The following is a 17,707-nucleotide window of genomic DNA, read 5'->3' on the forward strand; positions in this document are numbered from 1 at the left end:
AACAATTGCGCACGCGCGCATTAATATATATAGAGGAGAGAAAATTTTTACGAGAGGTTGCGATTGTGAATTTTGTTAAAATTTGTTGTTTAATTAAATAAATATCAATAAGAACAAAATTAAAATTCAATTTTTTCTGTTAGTTTAATATTAATCAGTACAATATGGCTGCGTGAGTATTATTTGAATTTTTTCTATATTAAATACAAAGAGAAAAATTTTCTGTTTATCATATCGAGAGAGAATTTTTCGTTGTCAAAAAAAAAAAAAAAAAACGAATTCTAGAATCATTTTCAGGGTCATTAAAATATAAAAATATTTATTATTTACTAATTTTGTTTATCAAAAATATTATTTTGACGATAATCTTTTTTTTTCGATGTTTAATTAATACTTTTTTTTTTTTAATTTATTCTGACATTGAAATTATTTTCACGTAAGAAATAATAATGCTATACGTGAATTTTTACGAAGAAAAAAAAAAATTTTTGTAAACAAATAATAAATTATATTTATTTAATTTTAATTGAAATTTAATTAAAAATTTTATTTAATCTTGTGTTTATAATTATTTAAATTTAACAAATTTTTTTTCCATATAAATAATAATATAAATATTTATTAAAATATTGCAAAAAAAATAAATAAATAAAATAAACGAAATTATTATTGAAAATTTGTAAAATTGTAATTTTTTTTTTTTTTACCCTTATTATAGAAGTGAGGATAAAATTCCGGAAGTCGTTGCTGAATTAGAAAGGCTAACAGTTAAAGGAAAAAGAGTTTTACGAAAACGACTTCATACTGAGAGTGACAAACGAAGGTTAAGAAAAAAAATAATTTAAAATTTAAAAAAATAATTTTAATTTTTTTTTTTATATTTAATTGAAATTATTTAATAACTAGCAAAAAATTAAACGCGCGCAGACGCGCCAAATTGAGTATTTAATTGTTTGTTATAAAGAAATTAAAAATTAATATTATCAAATAATAATTTAATTTATTAGAATATTATTACATATTAAATGATAATAATGAAAATTATATATGTTTACAGGCCTCGGATTATACGACTTTTTCCGACTTTTTTCAAAAAAAATACGACTTTTATCGACTTATTTTAATAAAATGCGACATTTTTTTTTTTACATTTGAAAAAAAATGTAAATAAAATACATTTTTTTAGTATAAAATTTATATCTTCTTCAGATCTTCTTCAATTCAATTATTTAACAAAATTTTCAACTAAAATGATTCTTCACTAAATTAATTATTTTTAATAATTTTAATTAAATAATTAAATTCAATTATTTTAAACTATTTTTCAATTAAAATTTTTATGAAATTTAATAATTGTTTATATAATTTAAAAAAAAAATTAACAAATATAATTTTCAAAAAATTTTTAATTCAAAATCACTTGAAATTTTAATATTTGAAAAAAAATTTCAATTATTTTTAATTATTTTTATAATTTCAATTGAAATGAAATAATTTTCAAAATCAACTAAAATTCAATTATTTTCCAAAATTTCAATTCAAAATCAACTGAAATTCAAAAATTTTCAAAATTAACTAAAATTAAATTATTTTTAAAATTTTCAATTCAAAATCAACTAAAATTCAATTATTTTTAAAACTTTCAATTTAAAAACATCGAAAATTTTATTATTTATAAAATTTTAATTGTAATTAAATTATTTTCAAAATTTTCAATTTAAAATCAATTAAATTACAATTATCCAAAATTTCAATTCAAAACCAACTGAAATTCAATTATTTTCAAAAATTTCAATTCAAAATCAACTAAAATTCAATTATTTTTCAAAATTTCAATTCAAAATTAATTAAAATTCAATTATTTTCAAAAATTTCAATTTAAATGTTCTGAAAATTTAATTATTTATAAAATTTTAATTGTAATTAAATTATATTGAAAATTTTCAATTTAAATTCAACTAAAAATTCAATTTTTTTTCAAAAATTGCAAAAAAAAGCTTCTAAAATTTAATTATTTCCAAAAATGTTCCATCTAAAATTTGTTGATATTTAATAATGTCAATTATAACTCTCCTGAAATTCAATTAATTTTGAATTATTTTTATAATAAATTGTTTTCGAAAATTCTTCTGAAACGATTTTTGTATTTAAAAATGGTTTTCAAATTATTGTATTTTTATCTGTAATTTCTAATAAATTTTTTTTAGTGAAATCATCAACAAAATTTTAAATTAAAAATCACTTGAAGTTCAAATTAATTTCAAAAATCAAAATTGTAAATCTTTGAAAATTCGAATAACATTTAAAAAATATATTATCTAAAATTATTTGAAAAAAATTTATTTTTAGTTCTGTAAAATTTAATTATTTTCTGAAAATTAACAAAAATCTTTTTGAAATTCAATTATTTCTAAAAGAAAAATTTCAACTTTAAATCTTCCCAAAATTATTATTTGAAAAAAATTTTTATTTAAAAATCTGTAAAACTTGATTAAGTATTGTATGAAATTTTGTTGACCATCAAAAGTAAAAAAACTATGACAAAATTTTTTAATTCTAATAAATTTCTTAAATTAGACTTGAAAAAATTATGGAAATGGAAATTTAAGAATTATTTTTCGGAAATTTGTTATATTTAAATAAAAACTTTGAAAATTTGTCTATTAGTTCGATTATGAAATAGAAATAAATTTTCTTGATAATATTTATTATAAAATAATTCTCATTAGAGAATTAATAAAATGAATTAAATATCTAATAAAATTAGTTATTTAAAGTAAAATATTTATTAAAATAATTAAAATTTTTTGTCCGTTTTTTACAAATTCGTATTAAAATTTTTAAAAATTGTATTTTTCACTGAATTAAACTTAAATTTTTAAAAATAATTGAAATTTTAGTTAATTTTAAATAGAAAATTTTGAAAATAATTGAATTTTAATGGAAAATTTTCTAAATAAATGAATTTCAATTGAAATTTTTGAATTTCAGTTTATTTTGAATTGAAATTTTTGAAAATAATTGAATTTTTGTTTATTTTGAATTAAATGCTTGGAAAATAATTGAATTTTAGTTGATTTTGAATTGAAATTTCAATACAGATAGTTGAATTTTCCGAAGAATATATTAAAAATAATTGAATTTCAGGAGAGTTATAATTGGAATTATTAAATTTCAAAAAATTTGAGATGCGAAATTTTAGAAATAATTAAATTTTAGATGCTTTTAAATTCAAATTATTGAAAATTCAATTAATTTTGAATTCAAATTTATTGAGAATAATGAAATTTTATTTGATTTTAAATTTAGAAAATAATTGAATTTTAGTTCATTTTGAATTGAAAATTTTGGGAAATAATTGAATTTTAATTAAAATTTTGGATAATAATTTAATTGAAATTCATTTTTCATTGAAAATTTAAATAATTAATTTTAAATAGAAATTTTAGAAAATAATCGAATTTTATTTCATCTTAAATTGAAAACTTGGTAAATAATTAAATTTTAAATTGAAAATTTTTGATAATTATTGGATTTTTAATTGATTTTGAATTAAAATTTCGGGTAATAATGTTTATTTTGAATTGAAATTTTTAAAAAATAATTCAATTTTATTGTGACATTTTTTTTTTTTTAATTATAAACAATTATTAAATTTCATAAAAATTTTAATTGAAAAATAGTTTAAAATAATTGAATTTAATTATTTAATTAAAATTATTAAAAATAATTAATTTAGTGAAGAATCATTTTAGTTGAAAATTTGTTAAATAATTGAATTGAAGAAGATCTGAAGAAGATATAAATTTTATACTAAAAAAATGTATTTTATTTACATTTTTTTTCAAATGTAAAAAAAAAAAATGTCGCATTTTATTAAAATAAGTCGATAAAAGTCGTATTTTTGAAAAAAAAAAAGTCGGAAAAAGTCGTATAATCCGAGGCCTGTAAACATATATAATTTTCATTATTATCATTTAATATGTAATAATATTCTAATAAATTAAATTATTATTTGATAATATTAATCTTTAATTTCTTTATTTCTTTTTTGTAAAAAAAAAAAAAAAAAAAATGAAAAAATAAAGTCGAAAAAATTTGCATTTTATTAAAATAACTTGAAAAAAGTCCTATAATCCGAGATCTGTATTTGTTTATATAAATATAATTTACATATATAGAATTGTTTTTTCTTTTTTTTTTGAAAAAAAATTTTTTTTTCTTCAGATGCCGATTCAAGCCATTGAAACGTAAATTCAGCGAAATGGAGAACGAAGAAGATGCGCGCTCATTTTATTTAGATAAATCAGTGAAAGAATCGCCACATACATTGGAAACAATTTATGAAGAAAAAGAACAAAATTCAGTTGATGGAACAAGTGAAAAACCACAAATGAGCGTAAAACGTTTTAAACGTATGATTAATTTTCATAGAAAATTAAATGACAATGGAAAACAAAAGAAACGACGTTTAAAAATAAAAAGAGAATTTGGAACAAAATTAGCGAAACCACATTATCGTCGTATGGAATTGAAAGATGTACTCAAACGATTAGAATTAATTCATTCAAATTCGACAATGGACGCTGAACATAATGAGTGATTAACGAATTTTTTCTTCTTTTTTTTTTTTTTTTTAAAAAAAAATAATAATATAGTATTTTTAATTTAATTTTTCAAAATGTGATCTTTGTTTTTTTTTTTATTTTAACTTTTTTTTTTGGTATTAATATTTAATTTTGAAAGAATATAAATTTGAAGAAAAGATTCAGTTTTGCGGGCAAAAGAGAAAGAATGAACGAGAAAGAGAGAGAGAGAGAGAGAGAGAGAGAGAAAAAAGAGAAAAATAGAGTGAGTGAAATTTACGTCTAGCAATATGTAAAATAAAACTGTTTAGTAATTTTTTTCTAAGATAAAAAATCGCTTTTTTACTATTTCTACCTTTTTTTTTTTTTGCTTTTAATACATTTTCTTTTTAATTTTTATTTTCAATTCGGGAATTTTTTTTACAGAATTTTAACATTTTTTTTTAATTATTTTCAATTCGGGAATTTTTTTTAAACAGAATTTTAGAGTTTATTTTTTTTTTTAACTTTTTTTATTTTGGATACGGAAATTTTTTTTTCTTTTTTTAAAAAATTTTTTTTTATTATTAAAAAGCTGGTTTTGCAGTTTTGAAAAGACATTTTTACGCCAATTGGACACAACTACAAAATTTTTTCTTTAGAATATTATGACTTCTTTTTATATTTATATTTTTAAAATACAAAATTTTCTTTTTTTTTGTAAAATAAAATAGATTATTTTTATTATTTTTCTTATTTTCGTTGTAATTCCTTTTTTAAAAAAAAAGGAATTTTTGAATCTTTTTATTCCATTTTTTTTATAAAGAAATTTTAACATATTTATTGATAAGTAAATGGAATAATTAAATTAATATTATGTATTATAAAAATATTTTTTCTTTTAAATGGACGGCATTTTTTTCTGCTTTTTTTTGGGGGGGGGGGGCGAAATTATCAATTATCGAGAATTATTTGACAGGATGTAGAATTAGGTGGGCATTTTTCGAATTTTCGAAAATTTGCCATATTCTCCTTAAATTCACGACTTTCAAGATTCACGCAGGCACAGCGGTGTTGTTTTGATGATGGATTTTCAAAATACATTCTCGGCACTCCGCTCCATTCGCGATGAATTCCTCCACTGAAAAAAGAGAATTTTTTTTTTTTTTTTGATATTTTTATTATAATTAAATAATTTAAAATTAAATATAAAAAGAAGAAAAAAATAAATTTTTTTTTTTATGTTTACTAAAACGAAAATTGGTGGGAAAAAATAAATTTTTTTTTCACCTTGAAGTTGTGCACCAAACACGAGATCCAGTTTCCGGTGTCCATTCGACATTACAAGGGGGAAAAATACGATTTTTCTCAGCTTCCGCCGATTCATTTTCTTCAGCTTGTTTTAATTTTGCCACAAGATAATGAAATCCCGCCGCTGGACTTCCATCGGAATTATAAAAATTTCCCACTAATTTTCCTTAAAAATTCAAAACAGAAAAAATTATTAAATTCTATTATTTTCTTTACTAAAATAAAAATAAAAATTATTTTTAAATTAAATTCCAAATAAAAGAATAATTATTGAAATAATTTGGAAAAATAAAAATTCCTTATTTTTACCCTTGTAAGAATATGATTTTGTGTAAAAATCAACCCACGAATTAAGGGCTTTTATTTGTTGAGGCGTTAAACTCGTGATATCGTCTTTCATTCCAGTTTCGGTAAAATCACCGGTTATAAAAGCCAAAGAACCATCGCGTCCTAAAAAAAAAGATTTTTTAGTTTATTTATTTATTTTTTAATTTTTTTATTTGAAAAATTACCAGTAAATGAATGATAAGTTTCTCCGGGTCCATAATGTTTAACTCCTTTTGTAACATCAAAAACTTTACCCAATATTGCAAGGTACAATCCATTTTCTAAATTTGTATATTTTTCTAATTCCAAACGAGTCCAAATTCTCTCTTCATCATTATTATTATTATTTATAATAATTTGTTCCTCGTCATTATTATTATCATTAATTGCATTAAAAAAATCATCAATGCACTTTGTTAAATAATTTTCAATTGATTCTAATAAATAATTATTTGTTGTTATAATATAAATACCAAAAAAAATTGGTAACAACCATAAAAATCGTGTAAACATTTTTTTGGACTTTATTGTTATTTAAAAAAAATATATATATATAAATTTTCTACTTTATTTATTTTTTTATTTTTATTTATAAATATTTTAATTTATTTATATATTATAACTTTTTTTAAATACAATTTTTTTTTTTTATATTATTCATGCAGAAAAAAAACTTAATAGAAAAATTTAATTCGAAATAAAAATATATTTACAAAAAAAAAAAAAAAAAAACATGCTTCTTTCTATTTTTGCGAGCGATTCATCACATTCCTGAAAAAAAAAATTATGTTTTCTATTTTAACATGCATTTTTTACAAAAATATTTTTAAAAGTTTTTTGTTTACAGAAGGGCGAAATAATTTTAAAAAATTGTAATTATTATTAATATTTAATTTTTAACTTACTAAATTAATCAATTTCATAAGTGTTGAAATAATAATAAAAATAATAATAAATTTATTTGTTAATTAAATAATTTATTAATTTTTAATTTTATTTGCAAATTTGTAGAATTAATAAATTAAATTTAAAAAATTTTGAATAAATAAATGCTTAATAATAATTTAATTAACAAATAAATTAATAATAATAATAATAATAATAAATTAACTAATAAGTAAATAATTATTTATTAATTTTTAATTTTATTTGCAAAATTGTAGAATGAATTAAATTTAAAAAATTTTGAGTAAATAAAAAGAATAAATAAATGTTTAATAATATTTTAATTAATTACTTATTTAATGAATAATACTAATAAATAAATTAATTAATGAATAAGAAAATAATTTATTAATTTCTAATTTTATTTCCTAATTTGTAGAATTAATGAATTAAATTTAAAAAAATTTTTGAATACATAAATACAATAAATAAATGCTTAATAATATTTTAATTAATAAATAAATAATTAATAATAACAAATTAATTAATAAGTAAATAATTATTTATTAATTTCTAATTTTATTTGCAAAATTGTAGAATGAATTAAATTAAAAAAATTTTGAGTAAATAAATAGAATAAATAAATGCTTAATAATATTTTAATTAATTAATTATTCAATTATTCAATTAATAATACTAATAAATAAATAAATTAATTAATAAGAAAATAATTTTTTAATTTATAATTTTTTTTTTGCAAAATTGTAGAATTAATGCGAATTAAATTAAAAAAAAGTTTGAATAAATAAATAAAATAAATAAAATGCTTAATAATATTTTAATTAATTAATAAATTAATAATAATAATAAATTAATTAATAAGTAAATAATTATATATTAATTTATAATTTTATTTGCAAAATTTTAGAATTAATTAAATTGAAAAAATTTTGATTAAATAAATAGAATAAAAAAATGTTTAATAATATTTTAATTAATTAATTATTCAATTAATTAGTAATTAGTAATTAGTAATAAATAAATCAATTAATTAATAAAAAAATAATTTATTAATTTCTAATTTTATTTGCAAAATTGTAGAATGAATTAAATTTAAAAAATTTTTGAATAAATAAATAGAATAAATAAATGTTTAATAATATTTTAATTAATTAATTAATAATAATAATAATAATAATAATAATAATAAATTAATTAATAAGTAAATAATTTATTAATTTTTAATTTTATTTGCAAAATTGTTGAAATAATGAATTAAATTTAAAAAATTTTGAATAAATAAATAAAATAATATAATTTTAATTAATTAATTAATAATAATAATAATAATAAGAATTGCTAATAATAAATGAAACGATAATAATAATAATAATAATAATAATACCTAATAATAATAATAATAATAGATAATAATAAATGAAACGATAATAATTTTGCCTAAATTAATAATAATTAATAAATAAATACAATTAATAAATAATATTTTCCGAAATAGGTTATAAATTACGTTTTAAAAAAATACATATTTATTATAAAACAATAAAAAAAATTAATTTTGAGAAAAATAATTATTAATGTAATATTAATAAAAAAATAAATAAAATCAAAAAACGTATAAAATTTGCATAATAAAAGCAAATAGAAAATAAAAACGAAATTTTTTTTTTTTTTTTTTTTTGAGGTTATGTTAAACGTCAAAAACTGTCAAGTCAGCGGCAAAAATTAAAAAATATTAAAAAACAAAAATAAATTTACACAACAATACTTTTCATAAAATTACGATTATTGTTAAAAAGGCGAAAAAAATACGATTCTAACCTAAAAATATATAAATAAAAAAAGAAATACATGCAAAAAAGTATATATATATATATATATATATACATTACGCTACATTTAAAACTCGGAACCACGTGCATAAAAACCACTTCTCTATTATCTCTCTTCTGTTGATATGTTAGACCGCTATAAACACAAACACACATATGCAAAAATTTTATAAATTGCCACGTGCCGTTAATAATTTTAATACAATAAAGAAAAAGAAGAATTCAATTTTTCTTTCGCGAGTTAAATTTTAAACACTTTAGAAAAGAAAATAAATAGTGAAAAAAAAAAAAAAAAAACGTTTGATTCTTGATTGATAAAAAATTTAATAGGGGTGGGGCAACATCATCATAGATGAAGAGGGGTAGGGGGAGAGACAATTTCCATCGGGGCGGAAGTGAAAGAACGGAAAAGAACTCAAACTCCTTGCAAATGGCAGACGTGTGACTTTTATGTTTTTCTAGTTTTTCCCGAAAAAAAAAATAACAGTTGAAAAAGTAGCTAAAATACATAGTGTTTTTTCTTTTGTTTCACATTTAAACAAAAAAAAAAGAAATAGAATCTATATTGTGATCTCTTATAATTTTTAATGTTTAAAAGTGTGTGTGTGTGTATAAACTTCACGTGAATTTGTGCGCGGTTTAGAAAAAAAAGGAGAATATAAAAAAATACAGTGAATAAAAAAGAAAAAGAATAAATAAGTGTTTGTGTTTTCATATTTATATGGTGAAATGGCAAAATTAGTGGATATTTGGCATGGTGATAGTCCGGCTGAGTTAAAACGACGACAAATGCCATTAGTTATCGATGAAAATTTAACGGTAAATATATATATATATATTAATTAATTTTTTTTCCTATTTTTCAACAAGGATGTCAAATCTTTTCTTTTTTTCTATTTTCTTTTATTATTAAAATTTTAATTAAATAAATTCTTTTAATTTTCCTTTAATTACGTAATCAAAAAATGTGTACGAATCGTTTTGTAAAACCTAACCTCAAAAACAAAAAAAAAAAGGAAAATCGAAATTGAAAAATTGTTTTTTTATTTGTTAGCGAATATTTTGTTTTTGTTTTTTTCTATTTCTCTATATAATAGTTGAGAAAATTTGGGAAAATGTAATTTTTTTTCTATATGTAAATTTAAAAAAAGAAATAATAATTTCGATGACGCCTTTTTTTTGCGGCAAAAAAAAAAAAAAATGAAATAAATTTTCTTATTTTTTTTTTTTTGGGTGATTTATTTTTTACAGCTAATTATGGATGTTAATGGTTTGGGAGCAATTTGCGATAGTCCTCTTGTACGTGGCAAGGAATTAGAGGATTTTTCTAGAAAATTAAAAACCCTAACAAAAGAAGAATTAAAAGGATCATTAGAGGTGACGTGTAAGGATTTCTTGTCAATTTTAGGACAAACAATTCCTTGCGTTGGATGTAGAAGAAGGTATTTATTTTTTTTTTATTATTATTATTTTTTTTTTTTAATATTTAATTTTTACATTTTTAAGGATTTTTCTTTCCCATCCCTGAATTTTTTTTTTTAAATTGATTTTTTTTCTACATTTTTATTTTGTTCCTTTTGTTTTTCTTTGTTTTTTTTTCTGTTTTTCTTTTTTGTTTATTAATTATTAGATATAAGTCAACGTAATTATTGTTAATTTATTTTTATTTCTTTTTTTTCAATTTATTTATTTACTTATTTATATTTTATAAAATTTTTTATTTTAATTAATAATTAATAAAAATTAATTGTTGTTTTTCTCCTCCATTAATATATTTATAATTATAATATAAATTATAATTGAAATAAATAAAAATTATAAACTATAATTGAACTATAATTGAAATTTAATTATCAATTAATTTTTAAATTAGTATTTTTTATTGATTTTAATAATTAAAATTAATAATTAAAATTAATAATTAATTTCAATTATTTCAATTAATTGAATAATAAACAAAAATAATAAAATAATAAAATAAAATAATAAAATAAATAAAATAAATAACAAAAAATAAATAAAAATAATAATATTAATAATCATAATTAAAATTTGTACATAAATTTAAATTAAAATAATAATAATTGAATAAATAATTGAAATTTTAAAATAATTTTTCAATTATTAAAGTTGAAAATTTAAATTAATAAATAAATACAAATTAATAATTGAAATTAACAAAAATAACATTATTTATTGTAATAAATAACAATTATTAAAAATTGATAACTAAAAGTAATAATTAAATTCAATTATTGTAAATAACAATTGAAATTAAAAAATAATTTTAATTGTCAAAAATTAATATGAAAATTTAGAAATAAATAATTATTTAATTAATATTTATTAATTTATTTAATAATTTATTAATTTATTTAATAATTTAAATATTTATTAATTAAATTTAAAAATAAATTTATTTCAATTAATTACCCATAATTTTATTCTCTTTTTATTTTTTCCTCCTATTAATAATATTTTGTTTTTTTTTTGTTTTTTTTTTATTTAATTTAATTTTTACATTTTTAAGGATTTTTCTTTCCCCTCACTGACTTTTTTTTCTTAAATTGATTATATTTTTTTTCTACATTTTTATTTTGTTCCTTTTGTTTTTCTTTGTTTTTTTTTCTGTTTTTCTTTTTTGTTTATTAATTATTAGATATAAGCCAACGTAATTATTGTTAATTTATTTTTATTTCCTTTTTTTCAATTTATTTATTTACTTATTTATATTTTACAATAATTATTTTTTATTTTAATTAATAATTAATAAAAATTAATTGTTTTTCTTTTATTAATATATTTATAATTATAATGTAAACTATAAAATATTTATATAATTATTTTCGACAATTGAAATTTAATTACCAATTAATTTTTAAATTGGTATTTTTTATTGATTTTAATAATTACTTTCAATTATTTCAATTAATTGATATTAACACAAAATAACAAATAATAAATAAAAATAATAATAATAATAATAATAATAATAATAATAATAATAATAATAATAATAATAATAATAATGATAATTAAATTTAATTAAAATAATAATAATTGAATAAATAATTGAAATTTTAAAATAATTTCAATTATTAAAGTTGAAAATTGAAATTAATAAATAATTACAAAGTTAATAATTAAAAATTTATAATTAAAAAAAATTAATAATTGAAATTAATAAAAAAAACATTATTTATTGAAATAAATAACAATTATTAAAAATTGATAACTAAAAGTAATAATTAAATTCAATTATTGTAAATAACAATTGAAATTAATAAATAATTTTAATTGTCAAAAATTAATATGAAAATTTAGAAATAAATATTTATTTAATTAATATTTATATATATGTAATAATTTAAATATTTATTAATTAAATTTATAAATAAATTTATTTCAATTAATTACGCATAATTTTATTCTCTTTTTATTTTTTCCTCCAATTAATAATATTTTTTTTTTGTTTTTTTCTTATTTTTTGTATAAAAATTTATTGTATTTTTTCTAGAAATTGATTAAAAATTTTTTGTTTTATTCTTCCTTTTTTTTAAATGAAAGAAAAGGATTATTTTAATCTTTTTTCTTAATTTTTACTTTTTATTGTTAAATTATTTTGTTTATAAATTTTTATATTTCAATTGTTTTATAATATTTTCTTTTTTTTAATTCAAAATTTTTTTTGGAGTTCTTAAGGGATTTTTTTTTTAAATAAATTGAATTAATATTTATTTTATTCTCATACAATTAAATATATTTAAGAAATCTCAATGAAGAGAAATTGAAAAATTTTTAAATGTAAAATTGTATGAAAAAAAAAGAAAGGAAAAAATTTATTTCTTTTTTTTTTTTTGTTTTTTCTATTTTCAGTGCGGAAAAATTATTTTTCGATCTATTGGAAGCGGGACATCCTGTTTTGGATCCATTAATGTTCACGACAGAATATATATTTACATTGAAGGAAGAAGTCCTTGAATCGCCCCAAATGCTTTGCACAGTTTTACACAAACACAGGTAAAAGATATTTTTAATTTTTATTATAAAGTGTAAATAAATAAATAATTTTTTTTTTTGGATAAACAGTTCAATTTTTATGAAAAAAAAAATTATTTATAAATTTTTTTTTTTTGTATATTCTTATCATATTATTATCTTAATGTTTTTTAGTTAATTAGAAATTAATTAAATTTTAAATTGAATATTTATTAAATTCACTTTAAAATAGAATTTTTATTCTATTAAACTTTTAAATGGAATTTTTATTGAATTAAATTTTAAATTAAATTTTAAATAAATGAATTTTTTATTCAATTCAATTTTGAATAAAATCGATTTTTTTTTTTTATTAAATAACGAATTTTCAAATTAAATTTTCATTGAATTAAATTTTTTGAATAAAATTAAAATAGAAAAGCAGAAAATTGATTAATCTAAGTTTGTTTTATTTTTTTATTTTCTATTTTTAAGCGCTCGTTTAAGTTCAATTGTTGAGAAACAAGTGAGAAGTAAAAAATCGCATAGATGCGCATTACATTCCCTTGAAGTGCAAAGAATGAGGCCACCTCCAAGTGCATGGCGAGAAGTTTGGGAATGCATGAAACAGCCGTGTCGTCAGGAAATAACATTAATTGAAAGCGAATGTTTGGATGCAACTCTCGAAATATACCTCAGGAAACACAGGTTTCAAAATTGTTCAAATTTTCTTCTTCTTTTTTTTTTTTTTTTTTTAAATATTCTTCTCAAAAAAAAAGAATTTTATTTTTTCTCTTTTTAATTTTCTTATCCAATGATTTTTAAAATTATTTTTTCTTTTCTTTTTCTTCTAAAAGAAATATTTTTTTTTCTTTTTTCATTTCCATTTCTTCTTTTATTTTTTAGTTTTATTAAACTGAATTTAATTTTTTTGTTTTTTAATTTTTTTTTTTCTTTTTCTCTAATTTGTTAATAATTTCGTTGGCATTAATTTGTTTTTTCTGCAGATTTTGTTCGGAATGTCGTACAAAAGTTTTATTAGCCTCGTCCCTATTGATGACGGACGCGGATCCTTCTAAAGAAAAAGGATTCGTTCCCACTTTATACGCGGGAATAAAACGTTGTACTGCAGAAAGTCACGTTCACTTGCCAATAAATACTGAATATATTCACACAATCATTGGCCGAGCTCAGCCAGAAATTATAGGAAGGTGAGAAAATTAATTTTTTCCAAAATATTCCTTCTTTTTCCAAAATATTTTGTTTTTCCAAAGTATTTTTTTTTTTCCAAAATAATTGTGTTTTCAAAGTATTTTTTTCCCCAAATATTCTGTTTTTCCAAAGTATTTTTTTTTCTAAATATTCTATTTTTCCAAAGTATTTTTCTTTTCCAAAATAATTGTTTTTCCAAAGTATTTTTTATCCAAAACATTCTGTTTTTCCAAAGTATTTTTTTCTAAATATTCTGTTTTTCCAAAATAATTATTTTCCCAAAGTATTTTTCTTTTCCAAAATAATTGTTTTTCCAAAGTATTTTTTTCTAAAATAATTATTTTTCCAAAGTATTTCTTTTTTTCTTACAAAATATTAATTGTTTATTAATTTCTTTTTTGTGTTTTTCTTCTTTTTTTTTTTTAGGGAACGTCATGCGAAAACTTTGGAAATAGCTCAAGAGGAAGTTGTTACGTGTTTAGGAATTTGCGTAGCTGAACGATTACATAGAATACATCGTCGCCTCAAGGAAGCTGAGACTATTTGTAAAGTTCTCGCTGCCGTTGCCGTTGAAGCAATCTCCAGAAATTTCGAGGTAAGATTTTTCTTCTATTTTATATTCATTAATTAATTTGAAAATAAAATTAATTACTTGCAAAAATTAATGAAAAATAAAATTAACTACTGAAAATTTAATGAAAAATAAAATTAATTACTGAAAAATTAATTTACAAAAAAAAAAAAACTGAAATGTTTGTATTATTTTAATAATTTAAATATCACCAAATAAATTATCACCCTCTCAGATGGCTGTTGAGGAAAAACAAGGAGTAACGAAACTTGAACTTCTCTATGAGGAATTAACGAGAAAAGAAATTGCAAAGCAACAAAGACAGGAAAAATTAAGGCTGAAACGAAAAAAGAAGAAGGAACGTCGATTTGAAGCGGAGGAAAAAGAAAATACATGCGAAGTAAGTTTTTCTCTGTTTTTTTTATCACTATTTAATATGGATAGAAAAAAATACAAAAAAAAAAAAAAAAAACTACAAAAATAAAAATAAATAAGTAAAAAAAAAATAAATAAAAAAATGGAAACTTTTACTTTCAGTGCTCAAATGAACGCTCAAGTAAAAAAACTTGCACTTGCTCAGAATTAAAACCCGTTACACAGAGTATCGATAGAAACAAGGTAAAAATTTACAAATATTTTTGTTTTTTAGATATATTTCTATTTTATTTTTTTGTTTTTTTTTTTAAGTCAGAAATTAAAATTGTATAATACGAAATATAAAAAAAAAAAAAAAATTCTGAATTGTTGAAAATAAAAATTTTTTCCAGTTACAAGTATTGGATCCAAAAAATAAAGGACCACCAACTTGTAAATGTCCCGATTGTATAAAAAAATCAAGCAGCACCGAAAAGACGACAACACAAGTTCCAAATACAAAAAAATCCCTAGCAAATAATAATAATAATAGTAGTAGTAGTAGTAGTAACAATAACAACAACAATAACAATGTTTCAAATAATAAAAAAGATTCGTCAAAGAAAAAAGAAACGGTAAAATTGAAAAAAGAAAAATCAGAATTAAGAAAAAAAGTATCAAATGAATCTTCAGTGAAAAATGATACGAAAGATATAAAATTAAATACAATTAGCGATGATAAAGACAACAAAAAATTACAAATACAAGAGGAAAAAATAGTAGTTGAAGAAGAAGAAGAAGAGGCCGAAGAGGAAGAAGAAGAAGAAGAAGATGAGGAGGAGGAAGAAGAAGAAGTAGTAGAAGTTGAGGTAAATCAATGGAATTTACAAGAAAATTCCGTTGATGATTTAACAAATGTATGGTTAGATCGACCAAATAATATGTGGACTGAAATGAAGGAGCATATTATTGCAAAAATGACTGATCGAAATTGTCGTTCGTCAAGTGAACATTCCTCACGTGATCGTGGATATTCATCGGAGCATTATGTGAGCAGTGGTTCATTTTCATGTACACCGGAGGGTTCCGATGTTGCATGCAGCGATGGACTTTGCAATCATGATGAAAATTGTGGCAATCGTCTCACTGAAAGAACAACCGTCAACAATGTTAATACAAATCCATTGCGCATTACACGATGCGAGGGACCGACACTGATGCAAATGTTGGAGGTGAGAAATTTTTCCTTTATTATTTTTTTTTTTTTTTTTTTTTACTATTTTTCTCTTTTTTCACATTTTTTGGGGGTGATGGTGTCTCTTTTTCTGGGGGTAATGTGTCTTTTTTGCATGTTTAAATTTAATATATTGCTTTTTCACATGATTAAAATGTCATCAGTGCTTTTGCGAATGTCTAAAGTACACAAAAAATACTACTGCGCATGTTTAAAGTCCATAAAAAGCTTCTGCGCATGTCTAAAGTGCAGAAATCCCTTCTGCGCATGTCTAAAGTACACACAACTCTACTGCGCATGTCTAAATTATGCACAAAGCTTCTGCGCATGATTAAAGTACTTAGAAGTACTTCTGCGCATGTCTAAAGTACACACAACTTTTCTGCGCATGCCTAAAGTTAGCACAAAACTAGTGCGCATGTCTAAAGTACACACAACACTACTGCGCATGCCTAAACTACGCACAACTTTTCTCCGCATGCCTAAAGTAAGCGCAGCACTTCTGCGCTTGCGCAAAGAACAAATTCTTTTTTTTTCTTCTACAAATGAGAAAATCTAAATGTTTCTCTTCTTTTCTATATTAAATTTAAAGAAAAAAAAATTTTTTTTTTTTTTTTGATAACGCAATTGAAAATTAATTCCTTTTTTCCTTTCTTTCTCTATTTTTTTCGTACAAAGGACTCAAATTCCGAGGATGAAGGAACCGAGAGTTATATCCCAATGGAGGATGTGATGGAATTCCAATCGAAAATCTCGCAAATTCTTGAAAAAAGACAAGAGCTTCGTGAGAAATTGAAAAATAGTTTTGAAATGCTGTGCAATCATCGTAAACCTTTCATTCCTCATTGATTCAATGTTTTTTTTTATTATTATTATAATTATTATTCCGGTTTTATAAACGAAGAAAAAAAAAAGTAATGCAAAGCAGCTAACTTTTTTTTTAATCGATAAAATTGACTTTTTTCCTTTGGGATTTTTTTTTAGTTATCAATTTAGTATTTTTGATTTTAATCCACATTTTGTAATTTTTTTTTCAATTTACTTTTCGAGCAAAAAAAAGAAAATAAATTGCACGATTATTAATCACGCATAAAAAAAAGAATATCATCGTTGTAATAAAATAATATTTAATAGTCATTTTATTGAATGAAAAAAAGAAACAAAAATATTACAAAAAAAATAATAAATGTTGCATTCCAGTGTAAAGTATCTTTTCGTTTCTTGAATTGATTCTTTCAATTTTCTTAGTATTTTTTTTTCTCTTTTTTTAGATTTTTTCACTTTTTTATTGAACAAAAACTTTTTTAAAAAATTAAGACAAAAATTTTTTATGCGTACAAATGAATGTTTTTAATAAAAAAAAAAGATTTTCTTTTTCTTATTATTCGATGACGGAATTTTTTTTTCTACATCTATTATT

General features: G+C 19.2%; 3 protein-coding genes across 3 annotated transcripts; 2 read left to right on the plus strand and 1 right to left on the minus strand.

Annotated features, from left to right (window-relative positions):
- The first annotated feature begins 10 nt into the window (after positions 1–10).
- Positions 11–4,818, plus strand: LOC127290147 (uncharacterized). The gene is made up of 3 exons (XM_051318544.1): positions 11–172; positions 719–823; positions 4,228–4,818. Exons 1-3 carry the CDS (start codon positions 165–167, stop codon positions 4,601–4,603), a joined length of 489 nt encoding a protein of 162 aa, XP_051174501.1. The 5' UTR covers positions 11–164; the 3' UTR covers positions 4,604–4,818.
- A 210-nt stretch (positions 4,819–5,028) lies between these two features.
- LOC127290146 (neuferricin) lies at positions 5,029–9,227 on the minus strand. The gene is made up of 5 exons (XM_051318543.1): positions 9,004–9,227; positions 6,389–6,974; positions 6,186–6,326; positions 5,856–6,042; positions 5,029–5,706 (listed from the first exon to the last, which is right to left on the minus strand). Exons 2-5 carry the CDS (start codon positions 6,714–6,716, stop codon positions 5,520–5,522), a joined length of 843 nt encoding a protein of 280 aa, XP_051174500.1. The 5' UTR covers positions 6,717–6,974; positions 9,004–9,227; the 3' UTR covers positions 5,029–5,519.
- Positions 9,228–9,350: 123 nt separating this feature from the next.
- On the plus strand, positions 9,351–17,186 carry LOC127290145 (gametogenetin-binding protein 2-like). Its single transcript, XM_051318542.1, has 10 exons — positions 9,351–9,757; positions 10,190–10,380; positions 12,815–12,958; positions 13,412–13,624; positions 13,924–14,127; positions 14,555–14,723; positions 14,935–15,099; positions 15,237–15,317; positions 15,467–16,285; positions 16,966–17,186. The coding sequence occupies exons 1-10, from the start codon at positions 9,668–9,670 to the stop codon at positions 17,134–17,136; spliced, it is 2,247 nt and encodes a 748-aa protein (XP_051174499.1). The 5' UTR covers positions 9,351–9,667; the 3' UTR covers positions 17,137–17,186.
- Positions 17,187–17,707: the final 521 nt, after the last annotated feature.

This window comes from Leptopilina boulardi, unplaced genomic scaffold (assembly GCF_019393585.1).
Source record: "Leptopilina boulardi isolate dan_hultmark-lab unplaced genomic scaffold, ZJU_Lbou_2.1 LbouV2_55, whole genome shotgun sequence".
Classification (NCBI taxonomy): Eukaryota; Metazoa; Arthropoda; class Insecta; order Hymenoptera; family Figitidae; genus Leptopilina; species Leptopilina boulardi.